Source organism: Carassius auratus, chromosome 35 (genome assembly GCF_003368295.1).
Source record: "Carassius auratus strain Wakin chromosome 35, ASM336829v1, whole genome shotgun sequence".
Lineage (NCBI taxonomy): Eukaryota > Metazoa > Chordata > Actinopteri > Cypriniformes > Cyprinidae > Carassius > Carassius auratus.
The window spans coordinates 10,143,744-10,167,700 of NC_039277.1; the positions used below are offsets into that span (position 1 = coordinate 10,143,744).

The 23,957-nt window shown below is 38.2% G+C and overlaps 1 protein-coding gene across 6 annotated transcripts in view; it reads right to left on the reverse strand.

Moving 5' to 3' along the window:
• The window catches only part of LOC113054345 (autism susceptibility gene 2 protein homolog), a 306,067-nt gene that overhangs the window by 195,668 nt on the left and 86,442 nt on the right, over positions 1 to 23,957 (reverse strand). Inside the window, exon 1 of one of the 6 annotated variants that reach the window (XM_026219829.1) lies at positions 12,413 to 12,710. The exons of the other annotated variants lie outside the window; for them this stretch is intronic. Coding sequence (XP_026075614.1) covers positions 12,413 to 12,460 — 48 coding nt within the window. The 5' untranslated portion in view covers positions 12,461 to 12,710. Of the gene's footprint in view, positions 1 to 12,412; positions 12,711 to 23,957 lie in introns of those variants that run through there. 6 annotated transcript variants of the gene reach the window in all.

Here is a 23,957-nt window from a genome sequence, read left to right on the forward strand (position 1 = left end):
GGACTGGTTAAAAGCCACCGTGTAATGGGGCTCAGTTAGACTTTTCTCCTGGGCCTCTGCCAGGGCTGCTAACCTTGCTATTAAAGGCCTCGACAAGCTTTGTCAATGCAATCTGCTGAATGCTTTGAGTGACAAGCGATCGATACTCTCCACTCTCTGGGGTCATCGGTGGTGGCAGAGCCCTAAGTAATAACACAACCCTGGCTGCCTCCTCCAACTCAAACGCTTCCCCTGACACAATATTTCTTTTTTGTCTCTGAGCTCGCGAGCGAAATTCTTGTGCCAATCGAAAACGGGAGGATGGGAGGGAGGAGGTGGAGGAGGAGAGAAATGGAAGGAGGGTCTGACAAATGGCTGTATGTGTGTGCGTGAGGATTGAGAGCGAGGCGCGGGGGAGGGAGGTGCGGGCACAGAGAGCTCAGATAAATCGAAAATGACTGGCTGGTGAGTTGTAATCTGCCAGCGCCGAGCCCCCTGTAGCAACAAGCCAAATGAAAAAGCATGCTGACAGACCACAGAGATGGAGGGCCTGCGGTAGACTGCAGGAGGGAGGGAGTGAGCGAGCGAGCGAGGGAGGGAGAGCAGTGCAAAGGAGAAAGGAAGTGAAAGCCAAGCCAGAGATATTGTTAGGAGAAATGCTTGTTCTCATGCTTGACGGAGAGTATGCTACACTGTTATATACGATGAACCGCATCTGAAGTCATTTGTGGATGTGGAGGAAGACTTCTATACAATATGCAATAGAAACAAAGCTCTACAACAGGAACATGCATCTCGATTAGCCCGGTTTATATCGTTCTGCCATTAAATATAAAATCAATTACACCTGAATGCAATTACATTTATCTTATAAGAAGTGCTACTAGTGTTTTAATTGGGGTTCCACACTATAAATGCATTTGTGGACTAAAAAAAGCTCAGTCTCTGAGAAGCGCACAATTTGACACACACCCGCACAAAGACAGCTGTCCTGTCCTCTACAAGCAGGTGGAAAACATTCTGACATCCAACTCCAACACAAGAGCTCCACCTACAGCAAATTCTGCTCCACCCACACTCCACACTAATCCTTCTTTGTCTGAACATGGAGATCCACCCTTCTAGAGTATTTACTGCACAGAGGGATGTCAGATCTGGGGCTGACCGTTAATTGTAGTTCATGGGGCCAGGATGGGAATGTCAATTGCATTCCAACCCCTTCTCATCATTTACTGTTCCCTTCCCACAATTGTATAACGCATTACTATACTACAAAGAGACTGAACAGTCCAGAGTTGTAATTGGCCTCACAATATATATATGTACAGACAGCATATATATATATACAAAAAGTGTGTGTGTGTGTGTGTGTGTGTTCTTGCTTTTGTGACATATCAGGACACAACTCTATATAATGACATGGGTATGACACAGGTATTACAAGGAGAGGGTGACTTATGAGGACATAACCATGTCCCCACTTTGCAAAACACTTATAAATCATACAGAATTAGTTTTTTTGAGAAAGTAAAAATGCACGGTTTCCTGTGAGGGTTAGGTGTAGGGTTGGTGTAGTGCCATAGAATATACAGTTTTTACAGTATAAAAACCATTACGCCTATGGGATGTGTGTGTGTGTGTGTGTGAGTGCATCATACACAAACAATAACATTATTAATTCTTCATTCTTTGAAGAATTTTAGGCAGCTGGATTATTTTGTTTCTGTCGTGCATGTTTTACATTCTGAGTTCCAGAAGAATGAGAACAGAATTAACTCCACTTGCGTTTCTGAATCAAAAGACAGGGGATGTGTTGACCCCTAGCCTGCACTTTCTCAGCTCACACTGCAAGGTCAGACTGACTAACCGGCCTCTGCGACTCAGTCTTATCACTGACTCAGTAACCTTGCCTGTAAAACAATATGAGACAAGCTGTGAGCAATACTCCAGACTAACACTGCGCTTTCATGGAGGGGCTTTGGCATGTCATTCAGAACTACTCCTCGCCACGGAAAGTAAAGAGATGGCAGGAGGGATGAACAAGATAGAAAGGGCAAAACAAACAGAACAAATTCAGAGCAGGCGATGCCTCCTCCCGTCCCCCACCCCCATTTCAGGACCCCACGGCTTCCCAGCGGATTGTGTCAGAGAAAGCCATCTCCTTCCCAGCAGGCCCTCTATTTCCCTGCCTGGGCGCAACTTCCCCTCCTGCCGCCCCACTTCCTGTCTCCCCCCACTGCGCTATCTAGGAAATCACAGCCAATGGCAAACCATTTGTCTCTGCGGTATGTTCACTAAGCGTTCGAAGCCCTGCAGAGGGACAGAGCAGGACACGAGCACATTTCCTCTCAGTAAACACAGCAAATGAGTTTTGCAACCCTGCGAGCGGCAATTTGGTGAAGGAATACAAAGATGGGAAACGGACCAATCAAAACGGTTTTGTGAGCCTGCCTGAGAAAATTCGGTTTTGCTGTCATCTGAGATGTCCAGATAACTCGACTTTGTCAAAAGAGCATACAAAAGTCTTTCCTTATTATATCAACACGATACTTTGGAAACAAAAAGAAGACAAACACAGAATTTGAATGTAGCATAACGACACCTTTTCCTTTTGTCAGTTAAATAACAGTTTGTTTGACCTTTTCGGCAATGAGTTTCAAGGATGAGTCTTATCCAAACATCCTCCGCAGAGGCAGTCAGGTGGTTATCGGAGTTGAAAGCTACACACAGGATTTCCACCTCCATCAATGGCACGGCCGTGAAAGCATGCCTCAGAGATAAGTGAGGCTTAATTAAGCTTCGTTACATCTAATGAGGGGTGAAAACAAACACATCATGCAAGTCTCTGGACCTTGGCCGAGGCTGATAAGATCGACTGCCCTGCAAGTGACTGATATCAGCATGAGACGCTGTGTAAACATCAGGGAAGAGGGTATATCATGTGAGGGTGTGTGTATGGTTAAGAGTTATGCGTTGAAGATGTCTGGTGCTTGTATTTCAAAGCCCTGAACCTCTTATCACATCGCCTCTGCACTCTTAAAGAGGTGTCAGTGATAAGCTGTAGTTGAGTGTGCTAAAACATGATTTACAGCTCCTCACGATAACTCTTTTCCTGCTTCTGACAATTTGGGATTTATTCCATTATGGCACTATTCAGAAAGTTAAATGAGGCTTGGCAACCCTTTATGCAAATAGAGCCACTGAAAAGAAAAAGAAAATGCACATAGATGCATTACTATAATATCAATCCTGGTTTACAACAATAAATGACAACAGGATATGCCATTCAAATGTATTTTTTTAACGTATTTCTCAGTTAAAAAGAGAGAGAGATTAAAATATAAAAAAAATATATGCAAATGATGCATAAAAATATTAAATATGCAAAATATAACAAATAAAAAAGAGGGTTATATTAAGCTGCATTTTATTTGTATTCCATGTAGCCTTGCTTGCATCACAATAAAGGATTTTAAGGGGTGGATAATTTTTTTTACACAGTTTTATTTTAACTTATGAATATGATTTCTAAAGACTAATAAACCATGCACAATAACACTATGAACACATTTTATAGAGGGGTCAGTTTGAATTTAAGATCCTATATTATCTATAAAACATTATGATATTGTATTACATAATGAAATTGCACTGTATCTGAATGATTTTTGGAGATGAATAAAGAGTAAAATACAAACTTGACTTCAAGATTTACAATAATAAAAAAAAACAATAAGGAAAAACAAACACACAACTCAGACGTGAGATGTACACACCACAGCCTCTGCTCCGGGCTTGCACTAGAGGAAAATGAAAGCCAATTGTTGTATGAATAATGCAGAAGCAGGCACAATGCAAATGCAGGACACACATGATTAATTTTAAAGCCAAGAGCCAAAAAAAGAGATTTAAAAAGAAAGCAATTGAAGGAAATATCAGGTGCACACACTAAGGTGCATGTGATCTTATAGAGGGGTGAAATGTAACTTTCTGATGAGAAAAAAATAATTCTGAACAGGGTTACATTGAGTTAGTGTGCATATAATAGTGCATGCAGTAATGCTCTACTGCACAAGCTCTTGTCCTTGAGATGCGGTGAACACACAGAGCATCAGAGCATTGATCCTGCTGAAATCTAACTTGCCTCTAAACATACAGAATGTGTCTGTAGTCTGTGTACGTGGATATCAGGTATCTACGAAGAGGATGTTACCTCTCTGCTGACCTCTAGGTGGTGCTACATGATCACTGATCAAATCATGGAGCGGCAGGATGGAGGGGAACACAGGGACAGAAAGAAATACTCAGAAAGAGGGGTATAAAATAAGCAGAAAATAAAAGTCAGCCATAACAGTCTCGCAGGTTATATCTATTCTCTTAGAGCGAGCATGGGTAGATATAAATGTGCCTGTGAGGCAGACAGAGAGACAGAGAGAAAGAAAGAGAGGTGTGTCTTTGCATACAAACTGTTCTGTCCTACAGAATAACAGAATCAAATTTAAACCACATTCATAATTCATAAAGCGTTTCAATTTTAGAGTGAACTATCCCTTTAAAGCTTAGAGACTTACAAGGTGTGCTGGGATATTACAAATCAAAGGCTTTTAAACCACACAAAGATCCATTCTAGGTTCAGCAGTGATATTAAATTACTATATAGATATGCAGAGCGACCTTACAGTCCTTATTCTTCTTCCCCCTCTCTCCTTTCACCGCCAGTTCCTTGTATAGCTGCAGGCTAATTGGTTCGATTTTAGATAATTATTATTAAAACCAGAGCAGCGTGGGCACTTTGGCAGATAATTCCCCGGAGGAGGAGGGGTCCGCTTACACTAAGAGCCCCAATCAAGGCTCAGCATCACGCAAAGCATTTCCTTTGTTTTGCTCTGTGTTGCTGGAGTGTGTTATAGGAGACAGAGAGAGAGAGAGAGAGAGAGAGAGAGAGAGAGAGAGGGAGCGTACGCACACACCGTTACACTTCAAACCAAACACAAAAGCAGAACGGATGTAATGTACTGTATAGCACTGCACCGTAAGTTGGCTATATCACAGACAGATGCTCGGTCATCTGCTCAACAGCAATGCAGATCAGCTCTCCAGGTTTCTTAGCGTCCAAAACTTCCAAGCTTTATTTCAATGACCACACAGACAGCTACTCACACACCAGCATATTCTGTTGAAGGCTTCATCCAGGTTTATATTAAATACTGCTTAAAAGTTAAATTTTTAAAAAAGAAATGTATACTTTTATTTAGCTATGATGAATTAAAATGATGAAAATCGAGAGTAAAATTCTATTTCAACTAAATCTTGTTCTTTTGAACTTTCTGAAAAAAATTTTTTTACTAAGATGTCAACACTGATGATAATCATAAATGTTTCTTGAGCAGCAAATCAGCATATTAGAATGATTTCTGAAGGATTATCAGACACTAATAACTGGAGTAATGGATTCTGAAAAGGCCACTGCAAATTACAATCGGAGAAATCAATTTAAATAAACACAAAACAGCTATTTTAAACTTTCATATTTCACAATGTTACAGTTTTTACTTTATTTTTGATCAAATAAATGCATCCTTGGTGAACATAAGAGACTTCAAACATAAACAAAATCAAAATAAATCTTACCGACCCCAAGCTTTGCATGCTATAAACTAAAGGTTCATAGCAAGCGCAGTAGGAGTGTGCAGTAAGCACGCAAACAAACATAGTAATAAACCGACTAATTTAACATTCCTCAATTAAAGGTGAAATGTGTAATCTACACACTATCATCACCAAACAGAATGACAAAAATGCTTTTTTTTTTACTTTAGGGGGAAAAAAAGGACATTTTGAAGAGGCTCTACTGCAGTGCAAGTGCTTGACATTTCATCAGCTCAGCAGAATTAGTTTACCATCTGGACATCTTTAGAAAACTTCTCTGGATTTGCTGTGACATGGGATGCATTAATCAAATGCTAAAAGCGTACAGGAGTATGTCAATAAGGATGCAGAAACTTACACAAACAAAAGATGGAAGCATGAGTTTCCATAAGATGAAAAAACACTTGTGTTTAAAGCATAGTGATTAGTTGAATTGTAATCAGTGGAGTCAGGACCCTATTAACCAAAACACAATGCACTGAAAAGACTGAACTATGGTGACAAACTGAAGAAAACTGATCTTATAGACGATTAAACTCAATTCAAGAATGAAACTGAAAGAGAGCAGATAAAGAGAGCGCATGTATTATTAAAGCTCTATCTAACTTCAGATTTAAAGATGGGATAGAAACATTAAAAAGCACTAAGATGAGTGATTTTTTAAAAGTCATAAATCCCAGAGGATATCCTCTATCAGTGAATCAAACTTGAATTAATTCAGCTCCACTAATCCTGAGAAGTTCATCAGGCGAAGGCAAATGAGATCCCTAAGCAGTCTCATTTCAAGACCTAAAAAAAAAAAAATCGGCTAAATTGCAGAGCAGACTTAATACAGAGCAATAGAGAGAAACAGGAAAGGGCGCAGGTTTAGGTTGAAAAATAAAGAATATCCTTTGAGGCTAACAGTGTACATTTATTCTTATTTACCTGTAAATACTCTGCTAGGTGTGAAACAATATGTATAATTATATTCTGTGAAAACCTTCTCCAAGTAAAAATGTTATCGGCCTCCACTTTTCTTAAGACTAAGCCATGCACAACATTTTAGCAGGTAATGGATTCACACACACACACACACACAATCTGAACAAGAGCCTGTGGGCAGAGGGTCCTCCTCAAAACACCAGACTCTTCTTACTCTTCCTCTCTGGACATAAATAATTCATGAGAACATGTAAATACGTTATCTTGTGCATGCATTAATGATCACAGGGAGACAGAGTCTTTCAGCTCCCATAATTAATAAAACATGAAGACTTTGAAGACTGACACCCTTTAGTTTTTTCCAAGTGCACACACATAAGGAGAGTTGGTAACACTTTAGAATAAGGTTCCATTAGTTAATGTTAGTTAATGTATTAATTAACATGAACAAACAATGAATAATACATTTATTACTGTATTTATTCATCTTCGTTAATGTTAGTTCATGAAAATACAGTTATTCATTGTTAGTTCATGGTCATTCACAGTGCATTAACTAATGTTAACAAGCACAACTTTTGATTTAAATAATGCATTTAGTAAATGTTGAAATTAACATGAACTAAGACTTATAAATGCTGTAGAAGGATTGTACTTGCTTAGTTCATGTTAACGAAAGTAGTTAACTAACATTAACTAATGGAACCTTATTCTAAAGTGTTACCGGAGAGTTTGCTGTCAATAGAGACCTAATCGTTGTCCAATTCTTCTCAAACCGTGATCCAAAGTGATCCACAAGTTGATGTGATGAAATGGTCTCTGCTCATTATAAATGAAAAAAAGGTACACTAAATTAATATGCTGAATAATTTGACTTAATCGTTAACTCAACATGACAGAAAACAGCAGTCTGGTAAACTACAGAATGCTAAAAGTGAATCTATTTCAAGATGTAAATAAAACAACAATTATTGTAATACATATATTTCACATGCTATTTGAAATACTATTTCAGTCTTTCTATTTAAAAATTCACATTTAATTAAATGTAACATTTCTTCAGAATTATGATATTTACTAGCAATTTCTATGTGAAAATCGTTTCAAATTAAATCCTACACACAATACATATTCTCTCCCGTCCATCTCATTTACATGGTTTCCTCTTTCCTCATTTATCCACACACACACAGCACAGGCTCTGAGGGCCAAATGAAGTGACAGCTCTGCCTTGTCGGGTCTTTTTCTCCACAGAGTTTAAGTCTCCCAGACAGCCTGTCAATCAAAATGCCAGAGAGATGACAGCTTCTCCCATTCGCTATCGTGCTGCCGCGGCGACAGGGTGACCTTTCATTGCCTCAACAGCTGCTGGGCATCTTTCTCTCATCACTTTGAGAGAGAGAGAGAAGAGGGTGGGGGGGTGAAGGGGAAATTGAAGGAGAGAGGGAAAGAATAAAACCAGCAGTTCTCTCACAAGGGAAAGGGACTGTTTCAAAAGCCAATCTGACAGCATTTGGGGGCCTATGGTGTCCAACAATGTGCTTTCTAGGAAGGTATGTCAAAATGACAAGATTCTTTATAGTACAACTAACCAAGATTTTACACCAGTTAGTGATGTCTATTTCACAGATTAATCATTTATTTGAACAAGTTATTTTGAATGATTCAGTCAAAATGATTCGAAGAAGTGTTTATCACTCAAATTTATTTTTATTTTTTAATAATTTATTTTATTATAGCGACAGGGGAAATGACGGACTAACTCTAAAGAATCAAACCAGAACACTTAAATTTACACTAAATACAACGAACAAACTGTTTGTTTTATTCAGAAATAATAGTCAACAACAAAAACATTCGGCTTAAAAAAAATACTTCGCGACTTTTGGCTAGAGAAAATCGCTGGAAACTAAACGAATCACTGAAGTGAACGGATTCTCTAAAATGATTCAGATTCATAACAACTGCTAGTAGGTCAGCGTGATTATCTTCAGTCACGAAATTTGAAACTAAGCATCTGAAATCCAAAACTGAGGTCTATAATTTCTGAAACTAGGCTAAGAAAGTGGAAAATGAAAAGCATTGCTGATATAATGTATAAAACATACAAACATTCTGAATACATAAACATGAAGTGATGATAAAGTAAATGAATGTGTGTGTTTCTGTGGATGTGCTGCTGAAAGTGTATCATTTTTCTGATACAAACACACACACACAGGAGGACAGCATCATCTGGAAGCTGGGGAGGCATCACAGCACACAGGCTGCCCGCTTGCCTTGCTCAGAGAGTGGGAAAAAGCAGGAGGAAATCTGTTTCCTGTCATCCCCCTTCTTGTCAGTCTTGGTCCAGACATCTTGGATCTCCTCGACCAGCTGCTTGCTGCTCACTCACACAGATGGCTGCTTCTCTTTGATACAAACTCTTTCTCTCTCTGTTCAACTCTCCCCATCTCTTTATCTGACACTAACTTTCCTAAAGAGTTACAGAATGTTATCTTCAGCAAAAGACACATTACTACTAGAACAAAGAGCACAGCATTAAAGATGGTCAACATGAGAAAGAGGGCAGCTAAAGATTAAAAATTTGGTTTTATCAATTGCAAATATGATTTTGATAAGCTTACAGATTTTGATAATTGTTTACAGTATGTGATGCATAAAGAGAGTTTGTTTTGGTATCTTTTTGTGTGTGTGTGTGTGTGTGTGGTCATGAAAGGCAGCAAGTTCATTTGACAAGAACGGATACATTTAGAATTTAAAATCCCAAGGTCAAAATTTGTTAAAACATGTATAAATGATTAAGTTTACGATAAGATCAATAGCACGCATATAGAAAATATATACGTTGAATTGTAATTTTATGCCCGCTTTAACAAATAGACTCTATAGAAGCTTTTTGTCAGTAAATTCCTGAGGGAAATCTGCAGTTTTCCTGGACAGTAAGCATAGCCATTAGAAGCAGACCACCCATCTGACATGGCTTCCATCCACAGCAGAGCATGGATTCTTCATAGAGCTGTGGTAGAATAAAAGCAGCCCATAATCACTGAAATTATCTCTGCATGTTTCTCTGTGAGCGCCGTTTCCAATTCACCCTTTTCATGCCTGCAACTAAAACAGAAACATTCTGATGCAAATAAACCAAAACATAGCGCAATGCAAAACCCATGAGAGATTCACAACATCTTATTTTCTCTGTTTGTTTTTATACTTGTTTAAAAGAGGGTGGATTGTTCCAGTCATCTTTTTCACATCAGGGAGTCTGTCATTAGCCCACACATGTCAGAAGGGGGTAAATCAGTGGCGTTCTGGTCAACAGGGCTGAACCTTCCGCTCTAGAGTTACTCTGCTTTTAGAACAATGCTTGGATGCCTGCCGTCAGTTAAACCTCTTTGATTCAGACAGCGGTCAATGGATCATGGAGTATATCCATCCTCGCACTAGACTACTTTTGGACAGCCACCTTCCTGCAGAGTTTAGCTCCAACCTTAAAGGTGCTGTATGTCATTTCTTTGACTGTACTAAAATATAAATACCATTTTTGCAGATTTATAGAAAACATTCGAAGTTCAAATATGTGTTTCTTCATAAAACAGAGATACCACCAGTTATTCCATGTTGAAGTGTGCATTCAGTGTCGGAATGTCAGGTTTTGTTTTTGTTTTTTTGGTCTCTGTGATTCTGCCCAATGGCAATTTACCAAATAGTGTTTTGACACTCCAGGTTGCCAGTTGGGGGCAAGAACAGCGTATTGCAGCCATGGAAGCCAGAAAATGAACTGGGTCAATGAACCCCCCCCCCCCCCCCCCCCCCGACCTAAAAAGTCTCGCCATCCGTCTTCATGGCCTGAATCAAAAGAGTTCTCTCCATCTCTACTTTCACACACCAGGGACCAGAGTAGTCAGGTGGTTGTCAGGGTTCCCATCCCTCATCCGATCTCCTGTCCAGAGTATGAACCCCATCACTTTTTCATTTCAAACCCTCTCTTTCCATGTCTGTCTAGCATTCACACACACTGAATTATGAGCTCTGTTAGGTGCCATGTTAAATTATAGCAGTTCACATGTTATTTAAGCACACTTGGGCATTAGAATGTGAGGAGCACAGAAAAGACAAGAGCTGGAGAAGGAGAGAGATATAGGCTTCACATAAAATGGAAGTCCTGTGTGAATGACAGGGTCTTGAACAGAGCAATATGAGGCTGACACTGTCAAATAAAACAGACGGCATACATTTAGTATGCTCACAGAGCATACGTTTCACAGATCTCTGATGTCAGACAGGCACACCCACCCCTCTAAGATCACACATACTTACATCATTAGCAAACACTCCAAAAATAGGCACTTGTGGTTAATTTTGCAGTGCATTATTATTGTTGTTGTTGTTTAGCACTATGCGCCAACTTTGGTGGTGTTAATTGTACTCTATTTATAAAGTTCAAAGTGTGTATTTTTTAGGCCAACATTTAGAGAGCAAGGTGATAATTCAATGCTTTTTTCTTTTTTTCCGCAAGATATAATCAATTTAATCAATTTATCAAATTAGACTTAAATTATCAAAATTAATAATAAAAAAAAAAAATCCAAACAGAAAATGTGTATTGTCCACTAACAAAGAGGAACTGGATTTCCCACATATGAAACAGACATACTTCTGTTAATCAGCTTAGCAGGCACAGTTATTACCCTATACTGGAAATATAAAATATGCCAACATGTAAGCCAATATATCAGTCTAATATATGGGTGTAAGGTACATATCACGTTTCACTCGTAAATAAAAAATTATTCAGATAAAATAAAATAAATTCTGAAGTAGTTAAATGTGAGTATATATGTTCTTCACAAACTCAATTTACAGCAAATACGGTACAATAAAATAAAAAATAAAAACCAATCAGAAAGATAAGTGATTCCCTATCCCAGATCTCCAACTTCTAGGTTGCCCCACATCAGAATCAACCCTGCAACCTTTGTGTAGACAACTGAGCTCTAACCATTAGGTTCCATCATCCCTGTTTGACCTTCAGTACAGTGTAATGTATCAGGTCTGTGGGTAACTGGATCAAGTTCAGATTTCACAGTGCTGATCCTATGCACATGTGACCTTTGATGAGCTTTTGCAATCTAAGAGTTTTTATGAGCAACAATCCAATAACGGAATGACGGCTGTCTTTCACAATTTAGGTAACTGAGAAAAACATCCAAACTGGGTTCACATCTTGTTTTTCACAAAGTAACACCATGACTTTCTCTCCCTCCCTCTCTCTCTCTCTCTCTCTCTCTCTGAAGAATAGAATATCAGCCTCTATTAAAGTTTAACACAGCTGACAGGACAGGGGCATGACCTGATTCAGACAGACACACATACAGTATATACACAAACAAATCACATCTGATGAATTTTACCATCTGGCTCAGTCTCAGCAGATTTCTCTCAAATAATGCAACACATCAGCAATAATGATATCAAGAAGCTCTTTCATATCACCGTGCAAAGGCGCTGCATAAGGGCAGCTCTTAACAGTGAAAAACGTGTTTAAATGAAAATTAAAAACCCTGGCCCTTGGTGGCAGAGTCAAGTTCAATTAAATATTCAATGCTTCGAAAAGCAGACATAATTATTTAAAAATGCATGAGTTTTTTTTTTTAAATCATCACACACATACACACACATACACAGATATCAATATACCAGCATCACTGTTATCAACAGATCAATGGCAGGTTTAAGGTTACAGGACCAGCATGACTCTGGCAAACAGAGGGCTGTGAACCCTGTTAAACACCCGATCGAAGAGTGAACGAGGAAAAATTCAAGCTATGAAAAACAAAAGGAAACAGTACTGACTCACCTTCTCGTTATATTTGAACTTGACATAGAACCAGCTGGACTTAATCATGGTGTCGGCTGTTGGCCCAGAGCGTGTAGTGCACCGAGGGTCAGCAATACAGGTCAGATGGGTTGATCCAGTATCGGTGCAGAATGCAAGAGGATGGAGGTCTGAATGCAGTCGGTCTGCTCCTGCAGAGCTCAATTCCTCTGTCTGCTTGTGTTTCTTTTCGTTCTGCTCTCTAACTCACTTACTCTCTCTTGCTCGCTTTGCTTTCTGCTTGTGCTTCTCTCTCTCTCTCTCCCTCCCTCTCTCCCTCTCGTTGTGTTGGCAGGATGTCAGCCCATCTCTTCAAATAAGCTTCAGCTGCGTTCATCAGCAATGGCACATGCCAGAGAGCCAGAGGATGTGCAGTCTCTCGTTCCCCACTCTATGAGTCCCACAATCTGTTTTCTGTCCTTTATGGTTTTATGACAGCTTGACAATCTTCTAAGAAAATATAAGGCCAAAAGTCTCTGACTGAAGAATTTTTCTTTTTTCTCTTTTTCTCTCAGCCAGCCATTTGATTTACACACTCTCATCTACCTTTTACCTTCTGGCATCTTCAGTCTACCTCTCTATGTCCTCTCTCAGCAATTATATTGCTATAACCATACAACATTGACTCTTTTCAATATATAATGTTCCCTGACACCAAATGTCTGAACCTACAATGAAAATCTGGGATTCTAGCTCTAATTTAAACCAGCAAATACATTTTGGACAACATTTTAGATTTTGAAAATGTGAAACATTTGAAACAAACAAGAAGTAAACGGAATAAGGAATATTTCAGATTCTGCACTATTTCTATACAACCAAATGTATGACTCTAACCATAACCATTTTTGAACCAAGGGTCAGATTTCCTTCTTCCACACAAGATTCTCTTTGGATCAATCTCAAATCACACTGGATAAGATGATCATCAGGTTTGCTCAAACTTGTATATATATTTAACTGTCATTTGCTACATAAATGTGCATGATGTAATGCAACATTTTCTAGAAAAAGGCACAGCTGCGGAGTCAGTTTGCGAGTGTGGATCTGTTTGGTTCATTTTTATATCTGATGAACAACAGTGCATCAGGAGATCAGACATCTAGTCAGAAATCGATCAATATGAATTGAACTGAGTGTATCCACTATTCTATATGTAAATTACCTCTGTTATGATTGGCTAACCTCTTTGCAAGTGAAAAACCACCCAGAGTGCATTGCCTTGATATGTAAACATGGATGGTCATTCGTTAACGTGCTCATGATTGTGACATCAACACAGCTAACAGTTCTAAATGACACATTTATACAGCTTAGCTTTTATAGTCCAATCCACTTCACATCAAACAAAGACAAACAAAACAAATCCAGACTGCAGGCTCACTCCGCTACTGTGCAATTTGTTGGAAAAATGTTACATTACTTCATCCATATCTATTTAGCAAATGACTTCATTTAATTATATATACAGAATGCCTATCCTGAAACAATCGTCAAACCCCCCACACAAAAACATAACTACATGACCTACAAAACAATTCATCCAATCTGTTCTGTTTATTTGTGATTTTCACAACTGAAATATTAGTGAGCAGAATTCACTAAAATATTTTCTAAGAAAGTACAGTTCCCACATCCTGTATAACTGAAGTTAAAAAACACTCAAATCTAAAACAGTTTTTCCAACAATGCATTCAATCCTAACACATGCCAACTGGAATCAACAGAATGAGCTAAATTTGGCAGATAACCATATCAATCTCAGACATGCTGCCAAATCCACTATTACTGCATATAAAAAAGCCAATCAAACATGACTGGCATTTATTAACAACTCTCATAATGTTTTAATGAGTTACAATTTTCAGTAAAATCAACCTAGGAATGGATTACGAACGAAACACGTGTCCAAACATTCAGTCCTAATAGTTAAAATAATTTCTAAACCAAATAAAATCGCTAAACCCCTAGCGTACCCATGAGCCAAGAACTAAAACAAAGTGGTCTGTTGGTGTGCACTGTGATTTTATTGTCCTGTCTATTTCCAAAATGAGGAAATAAGATTTGGAAAGGTCTTCTAGGGTCATCAACCGAAGATGTAGCGACAAACTGGGGGAAATTAACAGCAGATTTAGGACAAACACAAGCCCCAGGGCTGTTTTAGCTGTTGATCCATCCCATGTTGGGCACCCATCGCCGTGGTAATATTTAGTGACAGGGCATGTGCACGCTCACATCCACCTACAAACACACACACACTCTACACTTCACTGTGCACCCCATGGATAAAACACAAAAAGACAAAGAAAAAACAGTAAATAAATATGATTAGAGAGAGTTCTGGTGCCCATTAGAAAGAAACACACAGGCCCCTGAGACTCAAGCAGAGAACGAGAGAGAAAGAAACACAGCAAGGACAAAATAATTCAGAAGTGACTTTTGTGTACTGAGACTCTGGAAGCACTTAGGGCTGGGCGATATATCTAACGATGTGATCATGTGCACCTAGTCAGTAAATCCGATTTCGTGATTACCGCTAAATCGCCATCACCTGCTTTCGAATGGAGCGGCATTTAATAGACAGAGCCGTAGATCACTGACAAGCTACGCAATATCGCGTTCATTATTCCATATAAATCGCCTTCGATAATGAACGCGATATTGGGTAGTTTGTCAGTGATCTGCGGCTCTGTCTATTAAATGCCGCTCCATTTAAATGGTGGTTGGCGATTTAGCGGTAATCACGGAACCGGCTTTACTGACAAGGTGCGCCTGATCACTAGGGATGGGTATCGTTAAGGTTTTAACGGTATTACTACTCTTACCGATACTGCTTAACGGTCTGGTACTTTAACGGTATTCTTATCGGTACTTCGTGTTATGTTACCTTGTGTTGTCAGGCAGACGAAAAGTTTGCATTTCTCTGTCTGCACATAATGTACTCCTGAAAGATGCTTTGACAGATTGCTTGTGTTTCTGCCCTAACATGCAAAAATTTTGTTGTGCTTATGACAACCAGCATTATCTGCATCAACTGTAGTGAGGTATAACCACACTTTGGAACGTTTTGCGGTCTCCGCCATCGTCACTCTTTGCTACTAAATTAATTTTAAAATCCACATACAGCTATTATCAGCTGTTCCTTCATCTTGGATGAGCTTTCAACGTTGTTACTGAAAAAGGTGAGAAAGTTACATGACCTGCGGTGCGCTTTCGGCATTCTGAAAAGTTACGATGTTTTTAACTCGATGTGTTGTGGACGCGCCTGAAAAAAACGAACTCTTCGCACCGCGTGCACGTCGCGACCGGATTGCTTCCATTATGAGCCTACATTTGAAATAACGAACTTGAGAGCGCGTGATATGTGAACGGCCCTTTGTGCATGTGCGTGCGCTGCGCTCGTTCTTGTTGTGTGTGTGTGTGTGTGTGTGTGTGTGTGCGTGTGACTGACAGACAGCCTCCGCAGCGCGCATGATAGATCTCGCAGATCTCCCAGACAAACGTCTTAATATGATCTCACATTAGAAATGTGTGCCCCATTGACTCCCTCTGCCAATGCATTGATGAAATTAATAGTTGGATGTGCCAGAACTTTCTTCAGTTAAACAAGGAAAAAACTGAAGTCATTGCATTTGGAAACAAAGATGAAGTGTTCAAGGTGAATGCATACCTTGTCTCAAGGGGTCAAACAACTAAAAATCAAGTCAGGAATCTTGGTGTGATTCTGGAGACAGACCTTAGTTTCAGTAGCAATGTCAAAGCAGTAACTAAATCAGCATACTATCATTTAAAAAACATTGCAAGATTTAGATGTTTTGTTTCCAGTCAAGACTTGGAGAAACTTGTTCATGCCTTTATCACCAGCAGGGTGGACTATTGTAATGGGCTCCTCACTGGCCTTCCCAAAAAGACCATTAGACAGCTGCACCTCATCCAGAACTCTGCTGCCAGGATTCTGACTAGAACCAGAAAATCCGAGCATATCACACCAGTCCTCAGGTCCTTACACTGGCTTCCAGTTACAATTAGGATTGATTTTTAAGTACTTTTACTCGTATATAAGTCACTAAATGACCTAGGACCGAAATATATTGCAGATATGTTCACTGAATATAAACCTAACAGAGCACTCAGATCACTAGGATCAAGTCAAAATGAATACCAAGGGTTCACACAAAAGAAGGGGAGTCCGCCTTTAGTTACTATGCTGCCCGCAGTTGGAATCAGCTTCCAGAAGAGATCAGATGTGCTAAAACACTAGTCACATTTAAATTTAGACTCAAAACCCATCTTTTTAGCTGTGCATTTATTGAATGAGCACTGTGCAATGTCCGAACTGATTGCACTATATTTTCACCATTTTATTTTTTTATTTTTTTATGTAAAATCATTTTCTGTTTTTAAATGTTTTAATCATTTTAAAAGTTTTAAAATTGCTTGTCTTATTTTTGTTATTATTTTTCTTCATGATTATTTTACTTTCTTTTATGTAAAGCACTTTGAATTGCCATTGTGTACGAAATGTGCTATATAAATAAACTTGCCTTGCCTTGCCTTGGTAAGATAAAATGTGCACGATGACATTATTAAGCAAATCTCTTCGCCATTGTCTCTCTTTATTATTAAGCGGGACTTTTCATACTGTGTGCGCGCGCCGCGCTCGCTCTTGTTGAGTGTGTGACTGACAGACAGCCTCCGCGGAGCGCATAACAGATCTCGCAGATCTCACAGACAAACGTCTTAATATTATCGCACATTAGAAATGTTTAGTGAGATAAAATGTGCACGATAACATTATTAAGCAAAAATACATCAGTGTTAATTTTGACACGAAATTTTAATTTAGTTTTAGTCTTAGTCTTTTGACTATAATTCTTTTTAGTTTTAGTCAAGTTTTAGTCATCTGATTTGTTTTAATTTTAGTCTTATTTTAGTCGACTAAAATTGCTTGGTATTTTAGTCGACTAAAATTGCTTGGTATTTTAGTCGACTAAAATAAGACTAAAATCAATAACAGATTTACTAGACAATTTTTTACAGCTGGTATAGGAAACAAACTTAACCAAAATATATAAAACACAAATTCAACTTTATTTCAACACAACTGTGTCTTTATTTCGATTCAAAAGCTTTTATGCAGCAACAAACACTGTCATGATAATGTAAACAATAACTAGCTGCCAATTGACCATCAATAAAAGAAAAATAATGTTAGGTCCAGGACCTTAAAGCTTACAGCTGAGCTGAACAATAAGTGCATACATTTAAAGTAAATATTTAATAAGTTGGCAGCTAGGTGGATAAAAAAAGTAACAAGATTTTATAAGGTATTCATTTGTCTAGCAATATTGTATGTTTTAAATACTACATTATTGCTAGATTTGTATGTATAATGATAGGATGTGAACATTCATGTTTCACATGACTAATATAGAAATATTTGTGATATTGTCAACAGGTAGAACATTATAAAATATACTAAACATTAGTATTAATCAAATGTATTTATCATGATATTACGTAGCTATTAGTATTGTGCTCGCATCTAATTTGAAGAAGGGGCTATTTTACAGTACTTTTCAGTTCGTAATATTTAATGCTACAACATCTACGCACTGCACTATTCCAATTTTGCTTAGCTCAATAAACAAAAGAACATCGTTGTAAAATTACATTTGAGAAAATGTCCGGTTGGCTCGTCTGTTAATGTCTTTTCAAATTGGTTGTGTTCTTGCCACGAATGAGCGCTCTGCGTGCTTTACAGTTTGTTTTGTTTTGTTCGTCGTCAAACGTGAAGTGAGCTGTGGACATTTTGTCGCTCTTTTAGACAGTAGGGACTTTAAGCAACAGCTGCGAATGGAACGGCTACAGCGACCGGAAGTTTGCCGTCACACCGCTGTAGCCAAGAACGTAAAAGTCACTAAGCAACGGTAAAACAGAACAGCGCAACGCAGCATTAATTCATTTATTGAGATCCAAAAAAATATATAATTTAAAAAAGCAGGAGAAGGATTGCTTTTGGCGTTAAATGACAATCTTTTGTCAGAAGAGGAGTTTTTAATATTGTATGATGTAAATAAGTCTAAAAACATAACATTTATTTACCTAACCTCTCACGTTGTAGCGAATCTGGCAAATCAGCTGTTCTCCCGTAGTAGACCGTTAAATTAGAACGTCACAAAGTAGCAGTTAAATTCGCGCAGGCGCAATACAACGCCAGAATGGCGTTGCCGTTCCACCAGAGGCTGTTGCTTAAAGTCCCTATCACCTCTTCGAATGCCGACTTCCAGGGAGCTCATAAAAACTGAAAACCTTCGCTTCACGTCTCAATAAGTCAGGCTCTGATTGGTTCTCTTCTCTCATGCAGTCTGTTCTGTTTTGCCGGTTCTTTTGCTCATTCCTCGCATCTCTCCCGTCTGCTGATTTGATTTTCGTCACAGTCTATTTTCGTCTCGTCCTTTATTCGTTGACGATAATGTCAATCAATTTAGTCATAGTTTTAGTCTCCATCAGTGCCTTCTATTTTAGTTTTCGTTTCGTTTTCGTCGGCAAAAATATATTCGTGACGAAAATAATGACGAAAATATTTAGTCAACGAAATTAACACTGAAATACATAGTACACAATTTTTTTCCCCTCCAGTACTGAAAGCAGAACCGATACCGTCAGATCTTACTGATACTACGGTCTTTCATAATTTAGCCCCGGGGACAGTTTAATACCGGGTTTCGGTACCCATCCCTAGTGATCACATCGTTAGATATATCGCCCAGCCATAGCAGCACTCGTCTTGTTAGCATGTTTATAAAATTATTGTCTTTTGTTCTGTCAACAGCTATTGTTCTCCTATTTAACAGCATAATCTATATAAAAAAAAGATCTAATGTAAGCTTGAAATCAGTGGCTGTGAGGAACTGCAACAAGCTAATGTTTTAAAATGGCCACAATAACTTACATTTAATGTAATTAATACATTTAATTAATAAATTACATTTTACAATGTATCAAAAAAAAAACACAGACAATTTAAATTGTAAAAATATTTCCCAATATTACGTGTTTACTGTATTTTTTATAACATACAGTAAATGAAGTCTTGCTGAACAAATGAGACTTCTTTCAAAAACATATAACAATAATTAACTTTTAGACCACTGACATAACTGGTGTTTTAGTTTACTGTGTTAAGTTAACTGGTGTTAAGATATTAGATATTTCTAGAGCAAAACAAAAAGAAAAAGAGCAGACTAAGACAACAAAAAAAAAAAAAAAAACATAAGTGTATAATATGAATCCCTCGAAAAATGTATTACACATATAAACCACAAGAATTAATGAAAATTTTAAATATATGAAAATAGAATTTTAATGCTATTTCACAATATTATGGTTTTACTGTATTTTTCATCAAAATAAATGCTGCTTAAGTGAGTTTTTTTTTATTTGTATAGTTATTATGATAGCCTATGTAATTAAGAGAAACTGCCCCAACTCTACAAACATAAACAGTGACCCTAGTTCTCCTTTTTAGACAGCTGCATGCAGAGGAAAGCAAAACGTTCACACACTCCTGCAAAAACACACTGACACATGCACCTCCATACAGCAATACACACATACTGCACAGAGTGTTGTTTGTGCTTCAGGGTAAGCGCCTCAGGCTTGGTTGAGCAGCAGGAAGCCTCATCCTCAGCTGTGAGCTCACTGCCACAGCTCCAGGAGTCAACAGCTCTGGGTGGCTGTGACAAACAGTCTGCCTGACCCCTGAGGACCTGCTCTGGACATGCTAACAGAACAACGAGCCATCCCACCGCAGCTCCCCTGGCACTCCTGAGTTACACCCCTACAGCCCCTCTAAATCTCTCAAATTATCCACTTAACCAGATGCCAGACGCTGGGAGAGATCCACAGATAGAGACAGAGACGGACCTCCACTGAACCTCGACAAACACTTTGAGGGCTTAATTCAATCTTTTAAACGTTTACAGAAAGAAACAGTGTTTCAAATTAAACAGCCAACATTATCCAAATGAAAGGAAGAGAAAAGACAAAGACAGAAGAAAGCATGTCTGTAGCAGGGAAATATTACAGGCTAAAGTTCAATATCAAAGCACAACCAACGTGCAATTTTATTTTGTATAAATATGTGCAGTATGAATCTCACACTGTGAGTCACTGACAGGTCCAGATATTTAGTATGCAATATATATATATATATATATATATATATATATATATATATATATATATATATATATATATATATATATATATATATATATATATATATATATATATATACACATACATACATACATACATACATATAAATATATATATATATATATATATATATATATATATATATATATATATGTATGTATGTATGTATGTATGTATGTGTATATATATATATATATATATATATATATATATATATATATATATATATATATATATATATATATATATATATATATGATGGTATATAATTTTCGCCTTTGATAAAGCTGCGGTAGGGAACTTTAGACGCTCTAGCGGTTAATAAACAAAACTGCTTGCGTCTTGCGGAAGAACATCGTAGCCGGAACTACTTCTCTCTGTTTATGTCTATGAAGAATCACAAAGGTACTGGGTTACTCCGCCGCGGTACCCCCAAGCAATCTAAAATAGTCCGAAAATAAGCACTTATTATAGGTGCACCCTAGTGATTCAGGACAAGCTAAAAACACGGTTTGTAAAATGGATTCATGGTGTACTCGCTTATTATGTTAATTTTTCTACATTTTGAACACAAAGTTACGGACCGCAGCTCTGATTGGTTGTTTTTTACCGGGAGCGCATGACTTTCTGCAAATGGCAATAGGACCACTGGGAAGTTCCCTACAGCACCTATAACACATTACACTACTATCACTCTTGTGAAATAGCACCAATTTGCCTCCGATCTGCCATTACTAAATCATGTCTTGTGTCGATTATTAAAATGACACTATGAGGTATTAAGGTACCACAAAACAAACCTATTTTCAGGAGTTTTTCTAAAAAATGGACTATGATTGACATAATGGTACTGTAGCTAACAACATGACAAACTAAATGGACTGTAATTTCATTCCCAGCACACTTGCTCTAGTCAAACTAAATATACCATCTACTTAGACTAAGGACTATATGACAGAAAAAAGTGTTCACATATTTGGAAGATCTTGCCCCAGCATTAGTAGGGATATGTTGAGCACTGCTCTTAGAGAGGTTAGGCAAACGCTAGGGCTGACAATGGGTTTAATGTACTGTGTGCTTTATGAACAGTGACAGGTCTGCGTGTGGAGCTCATTTCTGCTCTCCAGGCAGTGGGAGACTTGGATAGAGATAAGACCGGCCTAGAGAGACAGAGATGAGGGAAAAATTCCACCATCCAATGACTTTCAGTTGTAGGGGCCACTGCCAAACCCTCTCCACAGATTGTGCTCTTCATTTGTCCTAACACGAAACGGGACTCCACGGCCCAGGCTTCGCACGCACACCTCCCGCCCTCTGCTACAGCCCAGCTGCTGAGTCTTTAGCGGGTGAGGGATCAGATGAAAGAGAGGAAAGGGAGATAAACGACTGTAATTGTTGGCAGATGACGAGAAGAACAATGGAGCAGAGTGTAAAGTGTTGAGGACCTGAACCAGAAGAGGTAAGAGGTTGCATGTTTGTCACAATCTCGAAAACTACACACACAACTCAGTTCCTATGGGCCACAAAAACAAACATGTATAAATCAGTCCCTCCAGAAAAATGCGATTATGCGATCGCCTGATTTAATGCATAATCAGCCAAAGGCCGCATATTTATACTTGGTCGCATTTTTTTCAAATACGCCGCTCTTTTGCCGCATAAATTGCCGATTTCAGAAAACAAAATATGCGGGGCTAGCGTGATTTCATAATCTCTGTTTTTTTTGTTGCAAAAAACTCATATATTAGCAGAAAATTGAAAAATGTTGCGTTTACTTCACACAAGTAAAGCGCCATTTTCCCCCTATTGCCATGGGAACCTTATGAAGTGATGTAATTACGTGACGTGAACATCATCTGCAAACCCCGCAGTGAAACCAGGGTGAAACTTGAAGCATGCAAATCATTCTTATTTGCCAACAAAAATAAGCGCAAAAGAACGCGCAAAGCAGTTTCCTGATTTGTTACATGACAGTGGAGCCAAATTATATTGCAAGAACTAGCGAAAAATGTGGTTTGATGAAATAGATGAAAAAAAGGTGATTGCCCCAACACCCCCTTCTCACTAGGCTACTAACACTGTTGTAGTTTCATTCAGAAGTTGATGCAACTTTTCAGTTGTAAGATTGCACTTTTTTGTTACAGAACAGTACCAAAAACTTACAGTTGTAATTATATTAGTAGTATGTAAAATAATTTACGTTGCAGTTAGATATTGCAACTTAAATATTCTGTGATTTAGTATGCTCGCTTATCATAGGAAGTAATAAGAAATTACTCTTTACATTAAGGTAGTAGCCTTGTGAGAAAAAGGTGTTGGGGGAATCACCTTTTTTTTTCTTTTTTTTTCATCAAACCACAGTTTTTGCAAGTTCATTGCATAAAATTGCAAAAATATCCCGCATATTCCATCGCATTTAAAGGGACAATAAGTAACTTTTTAGGTATTTTATTATCTAAAATCTATATTTTTATTCATAAATATGCCCTCAATGGTGTACAAATACCTATGCCAATGTTTAAACTAATCCTCGTAAATGAAGAATGTATTATCTTTATATACATTATCTACAATAGAGTATGTAGAGTATATGTGTGTGTGTGTATGTAAACATTTTATACTATATCATGTTTATTTGTCACTCAAGAGGACAAAACTGGGTTATGACAAAAAAAACACAGACAAATATTTCTCGAGGCATTTACAACAGTGATGCAAATAACAGTACAATAACAGCAATCCACACTGACGTGTCATTGACAACCTACATATTCCACACAGGATTGCAAATCCCTCACAAATTTTGTTCTACTATTTTTAATTTATATTAACCAATTAAACTAGATTCAATTTTTAACACCAAGTGAATTGTCTGTCAGTGTAGCCCAAAGAGAAATAATAACAGCCGCCCTGAGAGTGTCGAAGGAGCCAAAAGGCAAAGAAAACTCCAGTCAACTTGGTCCAAAACCACACAGCTCTTACAGTGCATCGACCCGGGCCACAATTCTGGTCTGAGCGCAAACCAATACATCTGCTGTCCAAAACTAGCTGAAGGGAGAAAAACGGACTTGCTGTGCTGAGTGGCCAAACCCAAGACAATATTTATAGATTCTGCAGGAAAGTGCTGTAAAAGGAAGAAGTCCATTTTAATGACGATGGTGAGATATGGTCGGACTAGTTTGTTTGGCGTGCTTACATCGGCTCTGATTGGATGTTCAGTTTAGCAAACGAGTCAGTGCCGAGAATTAAAGGGAAAGTGTTGAAAACAAGCATGTGAATGAAGACGGTACAGGCTGAAGGTTGT